At 38.8% G+C, this 24274-nt stretch overlaps 2 protein-coding genes across 6 annotated transcripts; both read left to right on the top strand.

Moving 5' to 3' along the window:
- The first annotated feature begins 4565 nt into the window (after positions 1-4565).
- Positions 4566-12296, top strand: LOC123498691. Its single transcript, XM_045246041.1, has 8 exons — positions 4566-4830; positions 5925-6083; positions 6318-6462; positions 7264-7426; positions 7563-8581; positions 8891-9071; positions 9341-9506; positions 9859-12296. The coding sequence occupies exons 1-8, from the start codon at positions 4808-4810 to the stop codon at positions 10013-10015; spliced, it is 2013 nt and encodes a 670-aa protein (XP_045101976.1). The 5' UTR covers positions 4566-4807; the 3' UTR covers positions 10016-12296.
- A 1163-nt stretch (positions 12297-13459) lies between these two features.
- LOC123498694 (nuclear transcription factor Y subunit gamma-like) lies at positions 13460-24168 on the top strand. 5 transcript variants are annotated; one of them, XM_045246049.1, is made up of 8 exons: positions 13460-13614; positions 14318-14428; positions 16330-16515; positions 19224-19355; positions 20082-20222; positions 20978-21163; positions 21652-21807; positions 23460-24168. In XM_045246049.1, the coding sequence occupies exons 2-8, from the start codon at positions 14318-14320 to the stop codon at positions 23508-23510; spliced, it is 963 nt and encodes a 320-aa protein (XP_045101984.1). In that variant the 5' UTR covers positions 13460-13614; the 3' UTR covers positions 23511-24168. The 5 variants fall into 5 exon arrangements, with proteins under 5 accessions (XP_045101984.1, XP_045101986.1, XP_045101985.1 ...); XM_045246051.1 differs by having other exon boundaries at positions 20070-20222; positions 21047-21163; positions 21658-21807; XM_045246050.1 differs by having other exon boundaries at positions 20070-20222; positions 21047-21163.
- Positions 24169-24274: the final 106 nt, after the last annotated feature.

The following is a 24274-nucleotide window of genomic DNA, read 5'->3' as shown; positions in this document are numbered from 1 at the left end:
TTGGCATAAAGACAATTGCAGGCTTAAGGACCAGCAATCACTTTGGCTATTGCATTGTTGCCAGACCCCTCAGTTTCCAGATGGCAGTCTTTCATTTCAGGGCTGTGTGAGAACTTTGCTACTATTGTTGTTTCCCAAGCAGGTTCTCTCTCTCTCTCTCTCTCTTTCTCTCTCTCTCTCCTCTGTACCAGTAACTAGAGAGCCACGTCTGATTCTAAATCGTCTTTTATTCCTATTTGAATGTTGACAGGAACATACTGTTCCTTAAACTTATTTATATTCATAGACCTATCCCATAACGCCTACAACCAATGCATTTCTACATCCATCTTCATGTCAGTTCCCAGATGCTTGAACTTGTCTTTTGTTCTCAATTCTGATTTCCCCATTGTGCATTCTTCCTACAAATGTCATACTCATCCTGAGGTATCCTGAGGTTTCGCCTGCAGGCATACCTTCCAAAAAGTGACGTACATCATGTGTTTTAGAAGTCGAGGAGGATTTCCCTATATAGCCCATGGCAAGATTTCCTCAATAGATCCATGAATGTAGCATGTATCTCCATATTTTCCTCATTAGTATATCATCGGTAAAATTTTTGTAATGTATACTCTTCCTTGCCTAAATTCCCATTTCTCGCAGACCTTTATCTGTTACATCCACCTGCCTCACTCAATAATAACTTCCCTTTCCATAGTTCTTACTCTTTCTTGGCAGTTAAAACGCAAGAGTAAAACAATGTAATAATCTACCCCCCCGCTCTCTCTCTCTCTCTCTCTCTGTGTGTGTATTTACCTAATTGTAACATACGGGAAAAGAGCTATGCTCGTACTGTCCCGTCTCCATATCTACTAATGTCCAGCTTTTTCTTAAAATCATGAATATTCCTTGCGTTGACCACTTCCACGTCTAAACTATTCCATGCTTCCACCCTTCTATGAGGGAAGCTATATTTTTTCACATCTCTCCTATAAGTGGCCATTTTTAGTTTTTTCCCATGCCCTCTCGACATTCTTTCATTCCACATACACAGATCTTCCCTATCCATTTTTCCATGCCAATCATCACTCTGTATATTGCTATCAGGTCTCCCTTTCTTCTGTTTTCCAGGGTCGGAAGTTGCATTCTGTTCAGTCTGTCTTCATAAGTCAAATCTCTTAAGTCAGGCACCATTTTTGTTGCAGCCCTCTGTACTTTCTCTAGTTTCCTTATGTGTTTCTTTAAGTTCGAGCCCACTGTATTGTTGCATATTCAAGCCTCGGTCTTATCATTGCAGTAATTATTTTCTTCATCATTTCTTCATCTAAATATACGAACGCCACTCTTATGTTCCTCAATAAGTTCAATACTTCTCCAATTATTTTGTTTATATGTCTCTCTGGCGATAGGTCATTGGTAATTGTCACCCCAAGGTCTTTTTCTTCATGACTGGTTTTATGTCTTCATTTCCTATCTTGTACATACTCCTGATTCTTCTTTCACTCTTGCCAAACTCTAATTTCTTGCATTTTGTCGTGTTGAACTCCATTTGCCATGTACAGCTCCATTTCCATATTCTGTCCAAGTCTTCCTGGAGTAGTTCGCAATCTTTGTCACATCTCACTTTTCTTAACAATTTTGCATCGTCTGCAAATAGGCTCACATAACTGGACACCCCATCCACCATGTCATTTATGTAGACCGCGAACATTACTGGTGCCAACACTGATCCCTGTGGAACTCCACTCTCCACCAAGCCCCATTCTGATGGTCTGTCCTTAATTATTGTTCTCATTTCTCTTCCTACCAAAAGTCTTCCATCCATTTTAGTAAACTGCCATGCACTCCTCCTACCATTTCAAGTTTCCAGATCAGTCTCCGTGTGGTACCTTATCAAAGGCCTTTTTAAATCCAGATATATTCCATCAGCCCAACCATCTCTTTCCTGTATTACATCTATCACCCTCGAATAGTAACATATCAGGTTTGTCGTGCATGAACGCCCTTTTCTAAAACCAAATTGACACTCACAAAGTATGTCATTTTTCTCCAAGAAGTCTGTCCATCTATTCTTCACCACCCTCTCACACATCTTAGCTACCACACTTGTAAGTGACACTGGTCTATAGTTCAATGGGTCTCTCTTGTTACCTGATTTATAGATTGGGACAATGTTAGCTCTTTTCCAGTCTTGGGGCACTACACCTTCCCTTAATGAGGCATCAATTACTTCACAAACTTTTTCTGCCAGTTGCTCCCTGCATTCTCTTAAAATCCATCCTGATACCCCATCAGGTCCCACAGCTTTTCTCACTTCTAAACTCCCCATCATATTCTTGATCTCCTCCACAGTTACTTGAAACTCCTTCATAATCCCTTTCTGTTCCATTACCAGTGGTTTGTCAAAAGCAGTCTCCTTTGTGAATACCTTCCGAAAGCATCCATTCATAGCCTCTGCCATTTCCTGGGATCCTCACTGCATACTCCATTTACTTCTAAACTTTCAATACTTTTCTATTTTTGATGTTGTTGTTCACATGTCTGTAAAAAGCCTTGGTTGGTCTTTACATTTATCAATTATATCCTTTTCTTGTTTCTTTCTTTCTTCTCTTCTAATCAACACATATTCATTTCTTGCTCTTTTGTAACTTTCCCACTGCTTAATCCGTCTTTTCCTTCTCCACCTCTTCCATGCATCCTCTTTTCTTGTTCTAGCCTTTTCACATCTATCGTTAAACCAGTCCTGCTTTCCAACTTCTCTATGTTGTCTTATTGGTACAAATTTTTCTCACCTTCTTTGTATATTTTTATAAATTCCTTCCACTTTTCATTTGCTCCTTAGCACTCTTGAATTTCATCCAATTTGTCTCTTGAAAGAATTTCTTTAGGTTTCCAAAATCTGTCTTGGCATAATTCCATCTTCCCACTTTATATTCTTCATTTCTTCTAGATTTCTCTTCATCTATCACCTTGAACTCCAAAACTGCATGATCACTCTTGCTAAAGGGCACTCCACCCTCATCTCCTCAATGACCATTGGCTCTGTACTAAAGACCAAGTCCAGTCTTGACGATGCTCCCTCTCCTCCAAACCTAGTATCTTCTTTGACCCACTGAGTTAACACATTTTCCATTGCCAGTGTCAATAGTGTATTTCCCATGTTGTCTCTGATCCTTCCATTGACCAGTCCTCCCAACACACCTCTTTACAATTAAAATCTCCCATCATTATAGTTCGTTCACAGCCACCCAACATTTCTTCCAGACATGTTCCTGTATCACTTATCATTTCTTCATATTCCTGTACTGACCATGCATTTGTCTTAGGTGGTACGTACACCACTATGTAGTGCCTCTTTTTCCTTCATTAGTTTCTGCTCTGATCTTTAGCACTTCTGCCTTTCCCATACCTTCTTTCACTTGATCCACCTTTATATCTTTTTAACCAGCAACATCACTCCTCCTCCCATCTTACCTACTCTATTTCTTTTCCAAACATTATATTTCCTTCTCCAACCATCATCAGGTCTTCTCCTCTCTCAGTTTTGTTTCAGTAAGACCCACAATATCTGGGTTCTTGTCCTCAAGTAATCGTTGAGTTCTAAAATCCCGATATCACTCCATTTATGTTGGAATACATTACATTCCGCTCATACGTAAGTTTCTTTAGTCCTTTCTTGCTGTACTTTTCTGGGTTATGAACCACTTCCTCAGTCTCATAACCAAGATTCTCCAGAAAAACTTTCTTCTCCTCTTCTGTCCTCTCTTCATTTTTTTTCAAAGCCTCCTTTCTCAACTCATTTAACATTTCTCTTTCCTTTTCACCGAGATCTCTTCTCAACCAAATCTTCCTTGTTGTTTCCTGCTGGGCTAGCCTCCATGACTTCTCCACAAATTCATCTACATCCTTTTGTGACTTAAGTTTGATTCTTATTGGCCTCATACCTTCTCCTGTGAACTTTCCAATTCTATGGAAGTGTGTGTGTGTGAGTAAAGGCAGTCGATGAGATGGCAATGACACATGTGATGTTATAATAGATAATTTTAGTCGTAGTCCCTTATGATGGATAAAGACACCTGTATGTGACGCTAAACAGCTGTAAAAATGAATTGATAATAGACGTATCACAATGAATAACATCGCAATACGTGAAAAAAAAAATGACATTAGTATTTACAGAGTGAAGAACTATTCTGAAATATACACGGAGATTCACTGTTTGATCTGCTGCAGTCTCTGACGAGACAGCCAGACGTTACCCTACGGAACGAGCTCAGAGCTCATTATTTTCGATCTTCGGATAGGCCTGAGACCAGGCACACATCACAGTGTGCACCGGGACAACAAGGTCACAACTCCTCGATTTACATCCCGTACCTACTCACTGCTAGGTGAACAGGGGCTACACGTGAAAGGAGACACACCCAAATATCTCTACCCGGCCAGGGAATCGAACCCTGGTCCTCTGACTTGTGAAGCCAGCGCTCTAACCACTGAGCTACCGGGCTCATTAGATGTAAATGACCACAACAGTGACACTGGCTTCACGAGAATTTATCTGATCTGCTTCAACTAAACAATATAAATGGAAACAGTCGTAAGACACAGAAATGGGAGTAAAAGACCACGGGTCACGACGTAAATAACTTGCAAGGAAAGGGCGCCGTTGCGAAGAGAGTTCCGCTTCTGAAGTTCTCGGCGCCTGCAGTGTTGTGTGTGGCCTGGGACTGGGACTGACTGGGAGTAAACATGACCCTTCCTGCACCGGGCCACTCCACGCGCCGCCAACATTTCTCCACCCACCCAGTGTTGTGATACCGGTGTAAACATGAGCCACGTGGGATTCACCAGGTAAGTAGTCAGCGTTTCTTCATTGGACTGTACAACGATAGCAAAATCAGACGTAGGAAAAAAGATTACATACGTATATAGATGTAGTATATACAAGGTGCGTTATTTCGATTTATTTAGTTTTTATGTTAACGTTCAAGATTTACGCTGCCTGACTTAGTAGACGTATCCGTTATTCATTTCTAGTGAACAATTTCCTGTGTAAGATGAGCGCTAGTTAGTACCTAGGTATGCATGAATCTGTATGTAGTACACTTGTGTTAAGAAAGTATATATTGGTAAATGTTGCCGATATTCTATTGCCGTTCCCTTCCAGGACAAACAAGACTGGGGGCCTGGTGGGGAAGTGGTGCTTTAGGGTAGGGCTCTGTCCCCAACAAGTTGTGTTTCTGGTGCTAAAACTCTTGACTGCAAACAACATTATAAAGAGAATTTTGAAACAAATCTGTTAATGAAAATTAATATTGATCTTTTAGTGCCTAATTTTTAGTCATTTATATATTTATTTATTTATTTATTATTATTATTAATTTTTTTTGAGACATTCCTTCAATAAGCGACACACTTACATACTATCCAAATTGTTATCTACCTACCAGTCTTCTAATATATATATATATATATATATATATATATATATATATATATATATATATATATATATATATATATATATATGGTTGGTAAACTTTTCAGTGCTAGGGCCACATTAAAAGATCACAATCATGTTGGGCCACATACTATATTTCAAATGTTAATTATTATATAATATTTGAAATGTAAAATGAAAGGCTGATAAAAAGAGAGCCACTCTCCCATGCATATGCACACCTGTGGGAGAAAAATGAAATGCTCACAATTACTATTTGGCATTGTTTATTATTTTTTTCTGATTTGCTAACATTTGTCGGGCCACATGTGGCCCGTGGGTCATAGTTTGCCTACACCTGATATATATATATATATATATATATATATATATATATATATATATATATATATATATATATATATATATATTGAGGACTGAGGATCAGCACAATGTACTGATAAACAGTTAGGTATGTGAGTCTGATTGTGTGCCTGGTTCCCAGTGGTGAGGAGCTGCTGAGGGTGCGTAACCGTGACCAAACTCTGCTACCCAGTAGTGAGAAGGTGGATGAGGCTGTAGGGTCATGGATGGAGGAGAAGATGGTGGAATCTCGCCTGCAAGAGCATCGCACACTGCTGGAGGAACCAAAAATTGCCAGAAAGTAATGTTACAAGATTATAAATTCCATAATGTTTATAGACTAATGGTGTATCTTTCATTATTTGAAGTTTGAATTTTTTTTTTTACTTGTGGCCATGTACCTGAAGATGTAGAAAAAAACTTGATGAATTACTTTGTATTTCAAGGTAGTGTGTCACTCCATCAAACTGTGTTCATTTATATCAAAACTTGTGATGTAGGTGCTAATTCAATAAGATCTGCACTTTTCCAAAAGGGACCAGCTACCAAGTGGGGAGTGGCTGCCAGAGTCCAAAATGGTGAAGTTGACTCGTCCTGGCAAGTTCTGGCACCACATGGGTGCTGAGACAGACATTGGCATGTGTTTGTATCCTGAAGAAGCTGTCTACCTTATTGACACTGTGAGAGCTTCATTTTGAGTCTTTTGTACTGAAGTGTGGGTTTGGAGTCTCAGATAGCATGGAAATTGATAAGAGGCATAAAGCCAAGTAGGTCCCACTACTTGTCGTTTTAGACTCTCCATAAGTTTTGCGTTAAGCTTTATTTAAGAGGAAGTCCAGCAAGAAGATTGAATTGATAGTTAACTCCTGATTGGGTTGGACAAATCTTGTTAAATTTCTCAAATATTCATTCACTCATCTTTCCACTCAATACAGCATTACAAAGAACTATTCCTTCTTCAGTGGCTCTCTCTCTCTCTCTCTCTCTCTCTCTCTCTCTCTCTCTCTCTCTCTCTCTCTCTCTCTCTCTCTCTCTCTCTCTCTCTCTCTCTCTCTCTCTCTCTCTCTCTCTGGCTAGACCCCCAGAATTCTCTTCCTTTCTTTCCTTTGCCAGATTAATAAAAAAAAGTCTCACACTATGTAAAAATATCCATGCAAAACAGTAATCTGTAATCATTACAGAATTCCAACAATCTGGTGAGCCATTATTAGGTTTTATAATATGATGAATATAAGTGGAGTATTTGCTTAAGGATATTATATACAAATTAGTCTTATGTCTATTGATACATATTTATCCCAGAAGATTTTGATAATGAATTTGATGTAAGAAAAATTGTATATCTAATATTTTCATGTTATAATTATTTTTTATATTTTTATTTTAAGTGTATGACAGTCTTATTCACATTAGAAAGAATCATAAACTTAAAACCTAGAAGAAAGTAATGATGAGTGACATGATTGTTGACTTGCGTGCAGGGAGAGCTTGAGGTAGTGTATGACGGCCTTCCTCTCAGCCTCCAGCAAGCCCAGTCAGTGCTCCTGCAGGATGCCCACCATCTTGACCAGTACTTGGTGTACTCACACCTGACACGCACCGGCTGCAAGGTTGTGCGACACCAGCCTCACCTTATCTTCACAAGTATGGCTTATGAAATTGTTATGTCAGTGGAATTCCATCTTCATGGGTCAGACATATAAAAAGAAAAAAAACTACTGTAGATATTACTTCATGTTGTAGTTACTTTGTAGTAATTGCCAACTATGTATGCTTTCAGAATATGAAAAGGATATCAGACTTGACCAGCATCAAGTTCATAGGAAAGGTACCAAACTAAAACTTGGGTCTGACAAGGCTTCACACACTGATGATTCAACACAAAGTGCCTCACAGTCTGAGCCAGTAGATGCAGCGATGGAGGAGCTCTATGCGTGTCTTGGAGATGCAGCAGTAAATCCTCTCACATTGGAGAAAAATGGAGCAGGTTCATCAGTCAGTACAGTCACCAATTCCTCTAAAGATAAGGGAAAAGAATCTGGGAAAAAGACATCACAGTCTAGTCAAGAAACACTGAGTCCACATGAAATAAAACGCAGAGAACTGATAGAAATGTTCCCTACTATGATAGGAAAGGAAGTCATGTGTGTTGATGTAGAACCTGTTGACTTACTTCCCACTAATTCCATTCCTTCAAAAAAGTCATACAGAATATCCATAGAAGCCCTGGAGTACTATAGCGTTTATGAGACACGACACCACTACCACTATGACGGTCAGGGTCACAAAAACTGGAATAGAAATGAATCCTGGAATAATTCTAGAGATGCTAGATGGGACTCTTATGGCCGTCACTCAAACTGGCAGTCAAGGGAGGATTCTTATCACTCATATGACTACAGAGATAGAGAGAGAGAGAGGGACAGGGACAGGGACAACAGGTGGCAACATTCTAGATCTCAGAGGGACTCCTATGCCTGGAGAGAAGACAGAAGTGGATGGCGGGGCTCAGCAAATGATTCAAATTGGCGTCATCACAGTGATCCCGACCGTGACACCAGATTCAGGGATAGATTTGGTGATTCTGAGCATGACAGGTGGCCCAAAGACAGCATGGAGCCCAGAGACAGATATAGTGGGCCTGATTATGACATGGAATTCAGAGACAGGCACAATGATAGTCCTCAGCCTCATGACAGAGACCAGATTGACTACAGTGTGTGGCCAGAGTGGAAAAGAAAAAGACGTCCAAGGTCAAGACAGCAAGGAAGAAATTCATACCCAAGTTTCATGGTAAAGGTGAGTAAATTTCATCCATTATATAATGTGTAGCTTGTCAGTTTCTATGGTTCATATTAGTGAGTATATTTCAATTGTGTATGTCTTTTCAAAGTGAGCAGCCCTTTCCCACTCAGTTGGGTTTTGAAATCACCAGTTCTTGATGATGTTTAGGATTTCAGAGTGAATGTAGCTGAACTTCTGTTTGTCATGAGCTGGTTATTTTGAATGTTATATGTTTGCTAATAAGGGTCATTCCAAATAATACTTTTTGTTTTGTCTGTTATAATTCATATTTCTTATGAAAGGTTATGATTTGTCTGCCAACAGCTCAGAACCAAAGTTACTTCTTGGAAAGAGTATAAGAATGCAGTGGCTGAAATGGATGCCAAGAAGGAGCTGGCCAGGGGCAGCACCAGAGTCCTGTGGGAGGGTCGCACCACCCCACTCCTCACACCCGCCACCATATCCTCTTCAGCTTCCTCCTCCACTGCTTCATCACTTGCATCAAGTGTGTTCTTTGCTGTTGTCTTTATAATAGATTTTTGTGTGAGGTTTTCTTCTTCAGGAATAATATTTAAAAAATCTAACATCACTGTGCTGCAAATTAGTGTGTTTATGTTTACACAAAATCAGCAAATGGAATTTTGAGATACTATATATAAGCAAAGAATCAGAAATTCTAAATATTTTGAAATGCTCTTAAAATTGTTTGTTGTATATACAGCAGTACAGCAGAGTTTCTGAGACTCAAATACCTAACTTGATGTAATTTTGCAGCACTATCATCCTGCAGTCTGAATGCTGCAGTCACTGATATGGAGGCCTTCAGAAATATGATCCCTCAAGAAGCCCGAATGAAGGTGCTTTATGATGTTTACCTGCCGACAGCCTCTTACAAGAAGTCCAACCCCCCAAGTCCCAACAAGAGGATTGTGGTAATGAGGTATGACATCTGCCTGCTGCTGTACTTCACTGTCTGCTCTATTGCCGTGCACGGTGTTCAATATTCTACATTCAAACCATATATATTTTTGTGTGTGTGTTTACTTAGTTGCACTCAGCTAGTTGTAGTGTATGGGAAGGGAGCTATGCTTGTGCTGTTGATATTTCTCATTATTTAATCAGACACTGAATATAGCTTATGATTACAAAATGATAATCAGTACTAGAGACAAGTTTTTTTTCATTTGTCTTTTTTTCATTCTTAACTTACATCTTACCATGTCATAACCAAAGCATTCCCATAATGTCAAACCACTACCTGTTCATTTATTTTCTATATTTTCTCACAACAGAGACAGCACCATGCCCACCCCTGGCCAGATCTTAGAACTGACAAGTCGCTTTGTGGACGGCGTGGCAATGGTATGTGCTGTAGTGACTGACGGAGAGGTGCGGCTGTACACTTTCTCCCCCATCACCCTGCCACCACCTCTGCAGTCTGTCAGCTGAGGAAAGCTTGACATGGTTAGAGTTGCCAGGAAACAAAAGTACAAACATGTAGCACATCACCTTCTCTCCAGCTAGTGCTGTGAAGGGTGTTTAGTTTGATATGTTTTCTACTTCTGGGTGTTATGTAGGAAATGCAATTATTTTATGATGTGTTTTGCTGTTTATAGCAGGAAATATCAAGAGTTACATGGGTGCAAGAACATTTAGTTTATGTAAAGTCATGTATTACACTCAAACATCCATTTAATAGACACTCTACTCATTTGAAGGTCCATTACTTGAATTGGGACTGTATACCATAGTTTTTCAATATTTTACCTATGGAACACAGCTTACAATTAATAAAGGCAATAAGTGAAGTCATGATGTTTCAGTGACTAGCACCATGTGTTCCATTTGTCCTCAGCTTTTCACCATCACCACTACTTGCTCTACCACTTGCCACACATTTCTCAAGCATCAGTCTTTTTTTTCTATTATACTATTTACTTTTCCAAAAAGATGATGTTTTTTAAATCAAATCTTGTTGAAGAAATATTTATCTCTATCATATACAAAACACTCATCTGGTCCCTGACGAGTTATGAAGAACACAGTACAACATTTGAAACTCCTTGTGTCATACCTGTCAGGAGGTGGGCAGGGATGCTCCACACCACTCTTACTTGTCATCTTGATTGCATGTTCTTTTCTTGATTGGATGTTATATAGATATGCATTAGTACTATTCTCTGATGATTCTACCCTGCATTTCTTAATCCTCATGCCCAATATACCACAAATGTGGTTTCCTTCTAGCTGCTTACATGATACAGGGACCTTTTCCGTCCATGTATGGAATACATACCTCTACCACATATGGAAGGCTCAAAATCATCTCAAGCACATTTCTGAAATGAGTGGGGTTGATTTTTTTTTTTTTTCCTTCTTTTTAGTTCCTTCTTTTTAACAGAATGTCTTAATTCTTCTATTCATCATGAGACTTACATTTTTGTCATATCTTCTGCTGTTACTTCCATTGTTCCTACTTCTTTGAACTTTGTAACTGTTTGCTATGTGTTCCCATTCCCCTTCCACAGCCTCACTTCAAAAGACTTTCTGCTTAATATCACCATATTCTTGTCACCTATTAGTGCAGGAGTTAATGAGTATCTTCATTTTTTCATCTTTTTTTGTGCCCATGACACAAAAGTATTATGGTGTGTTTTATATGTTCTTATGCTCTTTTTATCCTTCACACTTATGATCTTTATATTATCTTCTCATTGAAGTTTTGATTTTTAATTTTATAACAAGGATCAAACCAAGATACAATGAACTTGTACTCCTCTGACATTGATTAGTGGTGACACTGTGCTTCAGTGAAGCTATGTTAGTCACTATAGATGAGTGAAGTCAGGATCAGTTGTGCTTTCCTACAGCAGGGCTTAACACCAGAGCTTGTTCACCCATTCTTGACTGTAATATCTTCCATAATTTTCTGCACCTTAAATGTAAAAAGAACTACTTGGAAATGATAATAAGAACAAGAACATGAACAAGATGATGATGATAATGATGAAGAAACAAAGGGGAAAAGTTATATTTAGTGATGATTTCTTTTACTCATTACCATTCAAAGTGTTTGTTATGAACAAGACAATAGAAATTTTGGATATCAGAGCTGGACATTAAATACCTTGAATATTTATGGAAGAAATATATTTGGTTAATAAACACTGCATATTGGAATGATCTCGGTACTTCGTAACAGATCTCTACATCAATTGTATTTTAGTACATTTGTAAATCTTGTTGAAATACAGTCTAGATTTTCAATGTCTTAAGGAAATTGTGAAGATTCAAGATTCTTAAAATCCAGTCAAGCTACAACTCTACCCCAGGTGTGTTTGTTCAGTGTTTCAGGAAAGTTGGACAGATTCCTGGAAAGTTTGGATTCTTGTATTTTGGATATTAGAATGCCTATTAAAGTAAATGAGTTCATGAAAGTCAATGTATATGTAAACACACTATTAAATATATGTATGTAGTATTTGAATACAGATGTATTTAGATACTACGCAACAATACTTTGTCTTTATGCTTAGGTTCTATAAGTAATAATAGTTGTTATTTTATAAAGTTTGTAAAGTGGTCATTCCTTACTTCTCTTGGTGATACCTAGTTCATTGTGGACTTTAGCCTTGTTTAGTCATGAAACAAAGGTATCAGTAACAGTGAGGTTAAAGCATTTACATACATACATATGTTGTCATTTGAAGGAAATAAATTATTGAATTTTCTGTATTTTTGTTTTAACATGTACTGCATTGACAGCAGAAGGTTCATGCATCATGGCTTGTACCACCGTATTGTATTGTATTGTAGTGTATATATATATATATATATATATATATATATATATATATATATATATATATATATATATATATATATATATTATAATTCTGGCTGACGATTTTGGCACTTTTTGAACTCTTTGGAGAACCAGCGCTCAAGTGGGCCTTTTTCTAACTTTCTTTTTTTTGCCCTTGGCTAGCCCTCTTCCCTACGTAAAAAAAAAAAAAAAAAAAATATATATATATATATATATATATATATATATATATATATATATATATATATATATATGTATATATACAATGAGAAGATTGGCAGCTCATAAATACTGAAGAGATGAATGCAGAGAGGGAGAGAGGAAGAGATAAATGTATGTTATACATGTGTAAGGGTGCAGCATTGGCAATGAATGAAATACGTTAAAGGAAATGTTTACAGATATTCGTGTGTGTTTCCCGGCTCTATGTCAGGTGTTCTCAACCTGAGGTTTGTAAACCCACTGGGGTTCACAAGATTTCCAGGGGTTCATACATGGCTGATAAAATATGCTTTGCGGTATTAGCGTCAGTCACTTAAGTAATATTCCAGGTGTACTTAGATGGCTGATCTAATGATATGCTTTACAGTACCATTACATATTGAGTTAGTGTCATGCAGTCACTAAATTAACATCGTGTTCGATGGCAGATTACTGTGGGGTTCGGGTAGATGGTCTTGTACTCAATGGATTCCTAACGAGAAGGTGGAGAACCACTGACCGAAATAATACATCCTGTTAGGTATTATGGCCAGTGTCATATATTGCTGTTTCATCTATGTTTTTAGATCATAGATTTTAAGTGTTAAATGGAAAATAAATTTACATCATTATCTACTACTACTACTACTAATGATAATAATAATATTTTGTACGATCATTACAGCATGTGAGCGGCGAGCGGGGAACCCTCGCTGAAATAAGCCTAACCCTGCGGTTGCTGTATAACGAACATATTATACATTATGTATATGATCCAGTGCATTGATTCTTTGTTTAGCAAAAAAATTGGAAAAATGATAAGAAAATAATTAGTATGTGCCAAACAAGGAATAAGTTGACAATCTTACAAAAGAATATAAAGAGATTTGAAACGCCATCGCCATCTTTGTTTACAAGGCAATCAGACTCAGTGTGGCGGCGAGGATGAGGCAAGGGACAGCCAGGCCGCCCGCTGCTGCCACCCCTGCTTAGCCCACGCCACCCGTATCACACGCCCACTGTGAGTATTATCATAGGCTCCTCCTTAATGCATTCCTATCCGCCGTGTATCCCTAGTGCCATGTGTACCGCCAGGCGAGGCTTCCCACGGCCCGCCTGTCCTGGGGAGTCTGTGGCCTGGCCAATTTGCACCTCGGGCCGCCTCCTCTGACCCGCTCTGGCACAGGGGGCCTCGCTGCACAGTCTTGGGAGTCTCAGGAGAGAGAGACTGTTTGCTGGCCAGTGTGTGGAGTGAGATAGGACGTGGCTTTTTTATTTGAAAGGTTGAGTGTTTGCTGGCTAATTAGTGGCGGGAGAGAACTGTTGTTATGGTGTCGATAGACTTTTGGAAATGTGCAATATGAATGTAATATAATAAGTATAAAAGTAATTATTTGAATCAAAATTATTTATTTTTTCCTTAATTTAAGTATTTATTATAATAATAAGCTCTTGTTTGGTAATATTATAGAGTCCATGTTTTCTTCCATTCTTCCACATATACAATCTACCCAACTGTAGTCACGCATATACCTTTAAGTTTAGACACACCTAAAAGGTATTCCATCCCATAAACACTCCATTCACCTCAGAGTGGGACTCCCTTACCTTTGTACATACTTTTGTTGATATAGTTAGGGATAAATTGCTGATTTCAGACCATCTTCTTTTGTATGATTTAATGAATCTTATTCTTAGCTAATTTGTAACTTTGTGTTGTGCAGATGTCTTTGGACGGCCAGCTGGAGGGGGGCCAGCAGAACCCCACGGAGGCCCAGCAGAGCCTCAACAGTTTCTGGCCCAAGGTCACCGAAGACATCCGACAGCTCACACAGGTCGGCATAGCTTGATTGTTGCTGCATGTAATCTTTGCTTCACTGCCTTGTGGTCCCATTGATGGGACTGTGATGTGAGACACACTAAGAAATGGTGAAGGACAATACTTTGATGGATTTTCCTGGAAAACAACTATCTTGCTAAGCCTTTTGGATAAATCATTGATATCATATACTGCAATCATGAATTTAAATGTTGCAGCATATTGGAGACAGCCTTATATTTGTTTTTTTCTGTGGCAACAGTTGACAATAAAAAATCCAACAACCTCAAGACCTGAGGACTGTCAGATTTTTTTTTTAATTCATGGATTTTTAGTGGATGCACATGCTGTACAGATTGAACCTCCCAAATTCAGAATTCCATAATTTGGCAACTCCTGTGATCCATTGTAATTTTAATTTGAACCATAGGTGGTATTCTGCATAGTGTGATTTTGTAGCAGAGTGGCATCAGATTATAAATGGGGCGCTACTTTAGTGTGAGGTCTACCACACTATAGCGTGAGATCTACCTTCCGTTAGCACTATAGCGTGAGGTCTACCGCTGCATTATCCCTCCCTCATGGATATCACACATTTTCATACATTTATTTTAGTGATAAATACTTAATTTGTACATATCCTAGGAATGACTTAAATAGATAAGGAAGAAAGGTAAAAATAAACATGTTATCATATATATATATATTTCCATACATTGCACATTTCGTACATCTTCTAAGAATGACACAAATAGATGACCAACACCTTGCATTCTCTTCAGAATCACCGTTTTAGCGTCCAACCACGATCGCTCACTTGCCTGTGTGTGTGCTCCTGTCACTGGATCCACAAAATGTTGCTGGTGGTTCAATATAAAATGCTGGTACCCGATGGCATATAGGTTGCTATAAGCAGGCCACTCGTCTGAATGAATCACTGAACCATATGCACACTCCCTTTCATTAATAGGGATTAGAGAGTTGCAGTCACGCCGTTTCACCCAAAAGTACCGACAGTCTGAGCCCTGTTTTAAGACCAAAAACCCAAGGCCCATCAATTTTACGCCCATGGTTTCTGTTGTTTTCTTGTTCTGCGTCACTGTCCTCGCTCGGAGAGAGGAGCGTTGTCTCCATTCAGCATCCTTCCTCGGTTGTACTTCCGTCGACCAGCAAATCTTGCCTCATCAATTTGGATGGGGTTATCTGTTGTTCCTACCATCTTTCCTCGTCATTGATGAGAAACTATGGCTGTACACACCTCTCGGCACATGTTGAACCACTCAGTTACAGTACTGGTAGATTTTTCTGTGAGAGTCATTACTGTGGATATTGGCATATCTAATACAATGAGAAATATTAATTCTAGTATTTCACACAGGCTCAGGTTGCAGTGCAATTTGTTGTTCATGTCCATATAATGGAAAAACTAATTTCCTGTACGAACAGACCGTATATTTGACACCCCTTTCAAGGGCAACGTAACACAGGCTTGAATTCTCCTCTGTTTCGCGGGGAGGGTCCCGGAGGGACGTGGGTCATGCGATAGACCTCAGGCTGCACCTGGGTAGGCCACATATGGCAGTAGACCTCACGCTAAAGTAGCACCATAAATGGTACCTCCAGAAAATAATGGCATAGCAACGTAGTAAATTCATGTCTTGCCAGAAAACTAATGTTTCTTGGAATATTGATTGCTGGATTTATGATTGCAAACTTTTTTACTTCACATGTATTTTTTTAAGGAAGTTTTGTAAGATATTTGAAGAGGAAAAGTATCATTAGAATTAAAAGCTGATAGACATTTGTGTTAGTATCACTGTTGAAACTGAAGCAGAATTGTTTATTATATATTGAAGCCTTGATATGATAGTGTTAAGCTCTTACTATAACCATTAACAATTCTCATAACCCACTCAGAGTGACCTGCGGCAGCAAGAGCTCCCCCTGGCTAGGATAAAGAGGATAATGAAATTGGATGATGAAGTGAAGATGATCAGTGCCGAGGCACCAGTCTTGTTCAGCAAGGCAGCAGAAATATTCATCACTGAACTCACTCTCCGTGCCTGGATACACACTGAAGACAATAAGCGGAGAACTTTACAGGTGAGATGGTACAAGTTGGTGTGTATTTACCTAGTTGTAGTTTTACAGGGCCTGGGCTTTATGCTTGTGTGGCCCCGTCTCCATATCTACACTTATCCAATTTTTCTTTAAAACTATGTACACTCTTTGCTGACACCATTTCCTCACTCAAACTGTTCCAAGTAGTCTCAACAACTGTGTGTGTGTGTGTGTGTGTGTGTGTGTGTGTGTGTGTGTGTGTGTGTGTGTGTGTGTGTGTGTGTGTGTGCAACGGACCCTGGAACGATCAGTGGAAAGCATACTATGTTGTTTGTGAATTGTACGACATTTGTTGCAGATACCGTATATTGCAGCCTATAAATCAAGTTTTTAAGATAATTTTTATGGTCAAACCTAGGGATAGACTAATAGGGAAGATACAAAGTAGCAACCTTTGAATATATTTGCACCACTAACATCAGGATACTGGAAAACTGCTATTGAACATGTGTTTACACGTTACTCTACTAAGACTTGTGGCAAAAAACGGGAAACTGCTACTCATGGGAACTGCACATATTCCCAAAAGGAATATGTTAAATGATGATGTGAATATTTCATAGGCAAGGGACTCAGGGAGGCCAGATAGCACTCCTGGTTCAGGGAGACAGCCTCTTCCTCTGCCATGTTGTGCAAGGGCCTGGCACTCTGTAGTAGGTAGGTAGGAACAACAACACACAAATATCGTAGTTTATTACTATAGAATATTTTATTGATACAAAAGCTAGAAACATTATAACTAAAATAATCTAAAATATTTAAGAACAGAATGATATTTCAAATCCCTCAAAGTCTTGTTCTTCAGTTAAAAACACATCATTATCATGGGTCTGCCTCTGGACCACTGGTGGTGTTGGCTTTGTCAGCAGGAGATTCGATGTCTGTCTCAGTGTCATTGTCATTCCACAACATGTCATCATCTCCATCAAGTGAATTTGATATGTCACATTTTTTAAATGATTTAATCACAGTGTTTGCAGCCACAGCATCCCATGATTTTATGACAAAATCACACAATGTTGAGAGATGGAACACACATATTCCGAGCTGTATATTTTCTCACTCTCTGTCATTTACTGATTTCTTTTATGATGGTGATCCTTAAACGGTTTATTTAAACTGACATCTAGAGGTGGAAGAAGTGATATCATACCTCCAGGTATTACAGCAGTTGCCATGTTGCTTTGGTTCAGATGAGTTTTGGTTTCACTCATTAAATGAGATCTAAACATATCCCATACTAACAAGCTATGCTCGTTACGTTTACCACCATTCCTCTTGTTCCATACATTGTCTATCCATAACTTCTCTCCAGCTTGATCCATCCTGCCATTTTCGTGTACATGAACAAAAACCGCAGGAAATTTAATTTTGGGCATGGCTTTCCTTTTGAAAATCTCCATTTGTTTTAATTTTGTTCCATCTACATACAACTAAAAATAACATTGAACTGCACTAATTCGTGGTTCCTTTGAAATCGTTGCTAATCTACGGCTGCATCTTTGTCCATTTCATTGCTTCCACATAAATGGCATTTCTTGACACTTTATAACCATTTTGACATTGTGTAAGAACCCATTCTTCTAAATACTTTTCCATCTCAGGCCACTGGCATGTGCCTGTTCTCGTAACACATTTCATCTTAGCATTGTCTAGAGTGTGTTAATGTCACGAACAAGCTTTCATTAACACTAAACTTTCTTGCTGCATCACAGTTGTGTGAGGAATTTGCAAAAGCAACTGCTTTTAACTTGAAACTGGCAGCATTCTTCATCCTCTTTGCTGGGGGGCACCGTGGGTGATATTTAGGTAGCTCAGCTTCTTGAAATGCTCCACTTTAGTCTGGAGAGGTCTGTTGGGCTTGGAGAGTGAATAGGTAATGAATGCCGGTAAAGCACTGTAGCCTCAGCACATGTTTTCAAGGGAGTGTGGTTGTCTGGGTATTTAGGGGTTTGTATTTTGTGCCGTGCCTAGACAGCTGTTCAAATGGAGAGGTCTGTTGGGCTTGGAGAGTGAATAGGTAATGAATGCTTGAAGTTGGTGTTGTTTCAATCTGTTTGAATTGTTTTATTTATTTTGCTTTAGATAAAACTTGATTTACAACCCAGCACTTAGTGACTCAGGCCAACATTAGGCCAGACTAAGTAGGGTGGTCAACTTTTCTTCAAAGTAAACCTATAGTACAATATTTTTGGGTCAAATTATAGAATTCGACTAATGTGCCAGATTGACTTACAAGCTGCAATGTATGGCAATAGTGTTTAGATGTGTGCAGTGTTGTCTGTAGGCTGCAACACACTGCTGGAATCTGGAGCCTCAGACCATAAGAACGGAGGAGGAGAAAGCCATATAACAAATTTTTAAGAAAGTAAAGCAAATTTTTCACTGTGTATGTTCCAATATATGATTGCAGTTAAGAATTAAAAAAAAAAAATTATTTGTTTGTAAATTATGTGATTTTTTTTTGCTGTGCCACTGCACTCATTGTGGAGATGAGTTTATGAAAACTGAGATTGCATTTCTACTTGGCAACTAAGTAATAAGGAAAATATAGATTTGTAAAGAATGGAAAGTTGTTGTTGTGCTATATTTTGTATTCATATCTCCTGCCTGTGAGGATCAGTTATATAGTTTTTTTTTTTTTTTTTTTTTTTTTTTTTTATCAGTGACATCATCCTTCCTTCTTGCAGAGAAATGACATTGCCATGGCCATCACCAAGTATGACCAGTTTGATTTTCTCATTGACATTGTGCCAAGAGACGAACTTAAGCCCACGAAGAGTCGAGATGATGGAAACCGTACTGGAGTCCCCGCAGACCAGGTGTGTCCACTAATACTGCTGGTGACATTCACTGTGTACATGCCAGAAATGTCTGAATGGAATTATAATATATAGATATTTGTGTGTGTGTGTGTGTGTTTGCTTGTTATAATCAATTCCTTTTTTAGAAACAAGAAATGAATAATTCTTGATCTTGAGCTTCTTGATTGCGATAACAAGAAAAGGTACTTGGTGCTGATGAGCTGCAGCATCTCGTCATCCTTTAAGGGAGATCATTGCTTTGGTTAGACTATGTAGTTTTATGGAAACTCATACACTCGACCCTCGAAACAATGGACCTCCCATCAACAGATTTCGGAAACTACGGACAAATTCTGGAGTCCGGTTTAATCTACGGATGAATATTAAAATGCGCGCGATTGTCTATTCCTGGCAAATTATTGTCTGGTAGGTGGCGGGTCGGTCGCGTCATCAGCTGTTGGCCGCCATGTTTTATCTTCAATCCGTGCTCATGTCATCTATTTCAGGTTATTTGTTGTACTTAATGCTTTGTAATACTGCTTGAATGATCTCTTAATGATTACACAGTATTTTACTTACATTTTATTCAGTTTTTTACGTACTTTTGCAAAGAACGGACTTTTGCAATCTACGGACAGGGTCGTGCACACATTTGTCCGTTGTTTCGAGGGTCGAGTGTAAGTAGATTATTGTGTCGATTTTGTAAATTTGCCTAATAATTTTGGTTTACAGCATTATTTCCAGATAGCTCAGCACTACCAGGCTGTACTGCAGCAGTCAACAGCCAACAACAGTAACAGCAGCTCTCAGACTGTGCAGCCGACCAATGTTCAACCACAGACAATTCAGATTGTGCATGCTGGCGGGCAGACACCTTCTGTTCAGGTAAGTATGGTGGATGTCATCACTGAGACATGTGCTGTCTGTTACCCTTCATCTTCCATGTGTTCCACCACTTGGTGTGTAAATAATTCAACATAACTAGTTACTCATAATGCAAGAACATACAGTATTAGTTTCTGGTGCAAATGGACCGCTGAAGCACTTAAGGTACTTGGTTCACTTTATGTGATACGAAGGTTTTGAATGATGTCATGTGTAGTGGACATACAGTAACACCTAAGCAGGCAAGATGGATGGAAAGACAAGAGGGAGGGTAGTGAAAGGCAGGTGCATCATAAAATCACTTAGAAGGATTATGAGGGGGAGAAATATGTCATGTAGGTGATAAGATAGGCTAAAGGAGTAATAGAAGAATGGAAGCAATGTTGGTAAAGAAGTTGGCAAGAAGGGATATTTCAATAGGGATAGGTGAAAATTTTTCTGGTGTACTTGAGTTGGCAAGAAGGGAATATTTCAATAGGGATAGGTGAAAATTTTTCTGGTGTGGGCACTCCTTGGGACACCAGGATAGGGAATGAGGTGTTAGAGAAACTGATAGACAGCTTTCCAATGTAACTGATCATTATATCTCCTGCTAGTGAGACAAACTCTATGTTAATCAAGTGTGACAATAACCGTGTGCCTCAGAACACTAACTACCTTTAGATCAATTCAGCCAAATTTTTGAAAATTTTTGTAGAGGGAACCATTTGATTGTAATGAAAGAGATAAGAGCATGTATATATTGGTTCCTGCAGTCATCTGGCACCACAACAGCATCCACCACACAACCTCAGCAACAAGGTCCTCAGATCATTCAACTGCAGGCACAGAGTCAGCCGCAGCAGAACCAGGCCCAAGCGCAGCAGTCACAGCAGACCTCAGGCGGCATCCAGATCATCCAGCAGATCATTGGCCCCGACGGACAGATCCAACAGATACCAGTGAGTGCTGCTGTGAGACACAGCCAACCCTGCCCCTGCTCTCCAGAAAACTCTTCACTCTTCACTTTTGAGCTGAGTCTAATGTGACAGTTTTATCAAAATTTAAAAAGACTTAAATGTTTCCTTGAGAGTATTGAACCAATTGTAGTTACTACAGTAAAACCTATTTTAACTTCCACAACCATGCCAGTCTGTTCTTTATTGTTCAGACAGCTGAGTGCATGCTTCTGTATTTTTTTATGCCATTTTCTAAAATTCTTATAATGAAATATGTTCAATCATCTTTATATGTACCATATAGATAGAGAGATTTGTAAAAGTGGCAAAAATTCTCTCTCTCTCTCTCTCTCTCTCTCTCTCTCTCTCTCTCTCTCTCTCTCTCTCTCTCTCTCTCTCTCTCTCTCTCTCTCTCTCTCTCTCTCTCTCTCTCTCTCTCTCTCTCTCTCTCTCGGGAAAAAATTCAACCCGCCCCATTGTGTATGGGTCAGATCCAGTTGACGCCCCAGCAACTTCAAATGATAAAGCTGCAGATGTCAGGAGCCACGCAGCAGCCCATCATCATCCAGACGGCTCCCATCCAGGCCGTCAGCCAGCAGCCCCAGACGGTGGTCACATCACAGCCACAGATCATTCAACTTCAACAGGTTGGTTGTTCGTATTCAGCAGTACCTGATGAAAGTTAATTTTCTACATTGTTACAATCGGCATTAGTAAAAGCAGTACTTATTATTATTATTAGGGTTGAGTGCATGCAGGGATGGACACTAGTGATTAGTATGTGCTGTGTTCACCATTCTTTATTTCAGTATGTGTGATGGCAGCTATCGCTGCCATTTCAAAGACAGCTGTTTACTAGGGTGACCTCCTTTGCTGTGGCATTCAGGGTGTGTGTGTGTGTGTGTGTGTGTGTAAGAAAGAGAGAGAGAGAGAGAACATTCACTTCAGTAGTATGTAGTACTGTGTAGTACATATATTGAATATATTAAACTTTCAACTACAAATCATTATATACAAAACTTTAAGGCTGATTCTGGGTGTGCCTTTTGAGCGGCATGGTGAATGTTTTGTCTTCACTAAAACTGCACTGTTTTAATTTACCTTAAATTATGATTATAAAATATTAATACAAGTTTTGTCCATTCTGGTGACTGCACTGGAATATTTTGCTTCACCTAAAACTACACTGTTACGTTTTACCTTAAATTGAAATATGAGTGTTCCTAAGTGTTTAGCCTGGGAGCCAGTGATGATTCAGTTAGTCTAGGATCTGAATCGTTTGCAGTATTCTTTATAAAATTATAGATTAAAGATGGTAGAGCAGAAGTTGAAAAGCAACATATGCCACTGTATTCAAATAAATGTTTTATTTACTAATATGAATATGCAGCTGTCTTATAACTAGAATTTTTATTTATAGTCTACCTGTCAAAAAAATTAAAATGCTATAGATAAAAAGTAAAACATGATAAAACTGGGAAACCTTAACTCATGTACACACAGTAGCAGACTTCAGTGTATCTATTTATATACAAATATACACATCCACTGAGCAACTCTGAACCGTTGAAAAAATGGAGATTAGGTCATGCAGTTGTGTTATTTGTGACAGTTTTGGAGAGAGATGCCTTGGAGAGCCCTGTTGAATTAAGTGCTGCACTGATATCAGATAAGAAAATGGCAATTATTATTTTTGCCCAGGTACTCCAGTCTCAATGTTGGTGCTTGTAAAATTAATTTTTTTTTACTGAATTTCATTATTAATAAGAAAATGCACGTGTGAAATTTTCATGTTCCTTTAATGTAAGGCTTACTTAGTTAGCATTCCGCACTGTTGCACATGTGGCTCAAGGTGGGATTTCACACTTGCACATTAGCTTGTGTGTGAGTTGTGGTCATACAGGACTTTCAAGGGAGTCTTCAACCTGCTGGCCTTGCATTGTTTTAAGTACTTGATACTCAGTTCATATGGTTGATTCTTCTGTAGCAACATATGCCATCAAGAATAGAACAGTTATGCCTGTCTTGCTTTATCTCTGACTCGAAACTGTAAGATTGACAGGAATGCCTTACTACTTGTTGATGCTTATTAGTTGTTGATGCTCTACTATATGAGGTGTGGATAGAAAGGACAAACTGAACAAAAGTATTGTCAAGAGGAGATATGCTGGTCATGGTCAGCTGCTAGGGTTTGGTCAGGGGAGCCAGATTTGATTTACTTTCTGTACCCACACTTTTCACCATTCACAAGAGATTTATCTAAATCATGTTTGTAATAATTCTCTGTCTTGTGTTTTAGGGTGGAGGACAACCAGTTTACATCACACAGAGCCAGACTCAGCAGCAGTAGCCTTGCTGTGTGCCACATGGCATGTGACAGAGCCACCAATCTTTGGATCTAATGACAACAGACTCTCCATACATTCTTGATCTTTAGAAGATGAAAAGAAAGAAAAAGTACAAGGTTTCTATGCCCGGTGTAGGATGGAGTTAATTTCATTCCAAGTGGCCTTCATCATTATATATATTTTATGCATCAGTCGGACTCAGACTTTGATTCATAGTGGAGGCTCATGAGGCACCTTCAGTTCTCAGAGGATGATAAGGTGTAGAGGCTGCCTTGGTTTCTAACTTGCATCATCATCTGTGTCTGGGACATGATATTATTTGAACTTCACAGCACAGACTTTATGTTGGTGTTGGTCAGCAGTGCACACACTGCTTCGGATGAAACTACTTCATTTGTAAGGAAGAGTGATGGCATGGTACAACACTTAATACTTTTCTGATTGATTTGTGTGTCAGTATAGAAATAGAGATTGGATGCACGTGTTTGTGTAATTTATGCAATATATATTTTCTGACATGATTAGATTCATATCAAATAAAACTGTATGTATATAAGAATGTAAAATAAGTCTTTCTTGTTCCTCATCCTTGTCATAATGGTGATTCCCTCTTTTATCATTTTGTAAATTACATCCCAAGCAATAAACTTAGTGTTTTTATAATGTGTCTTGAATTTTGCCTGAGGTATAACATTTCCCAGTTAAGCTTGTTATTCAGTTGTTTCTGATGTTGAAAGTAATCATTATCAAGGGAAAGTGTTGTCAT

Source organism: Portunus trituberculatus, chromosome 48, assembly GCF_017591435.1.
Source record: "Portunus trituberculatus isolate SZX2019 chromosome 48, ASM1759143v1, whole genome shotgun sequence".
NCBI lineage: Eukaryota > Metazoa > Arthropoda > Malacostraca > Decapoda > Portunidae > Portunus > Portunus trituberculatus.
This window is presented reverse-complemented; position numbering and strand designations above follow the sequence as displayed.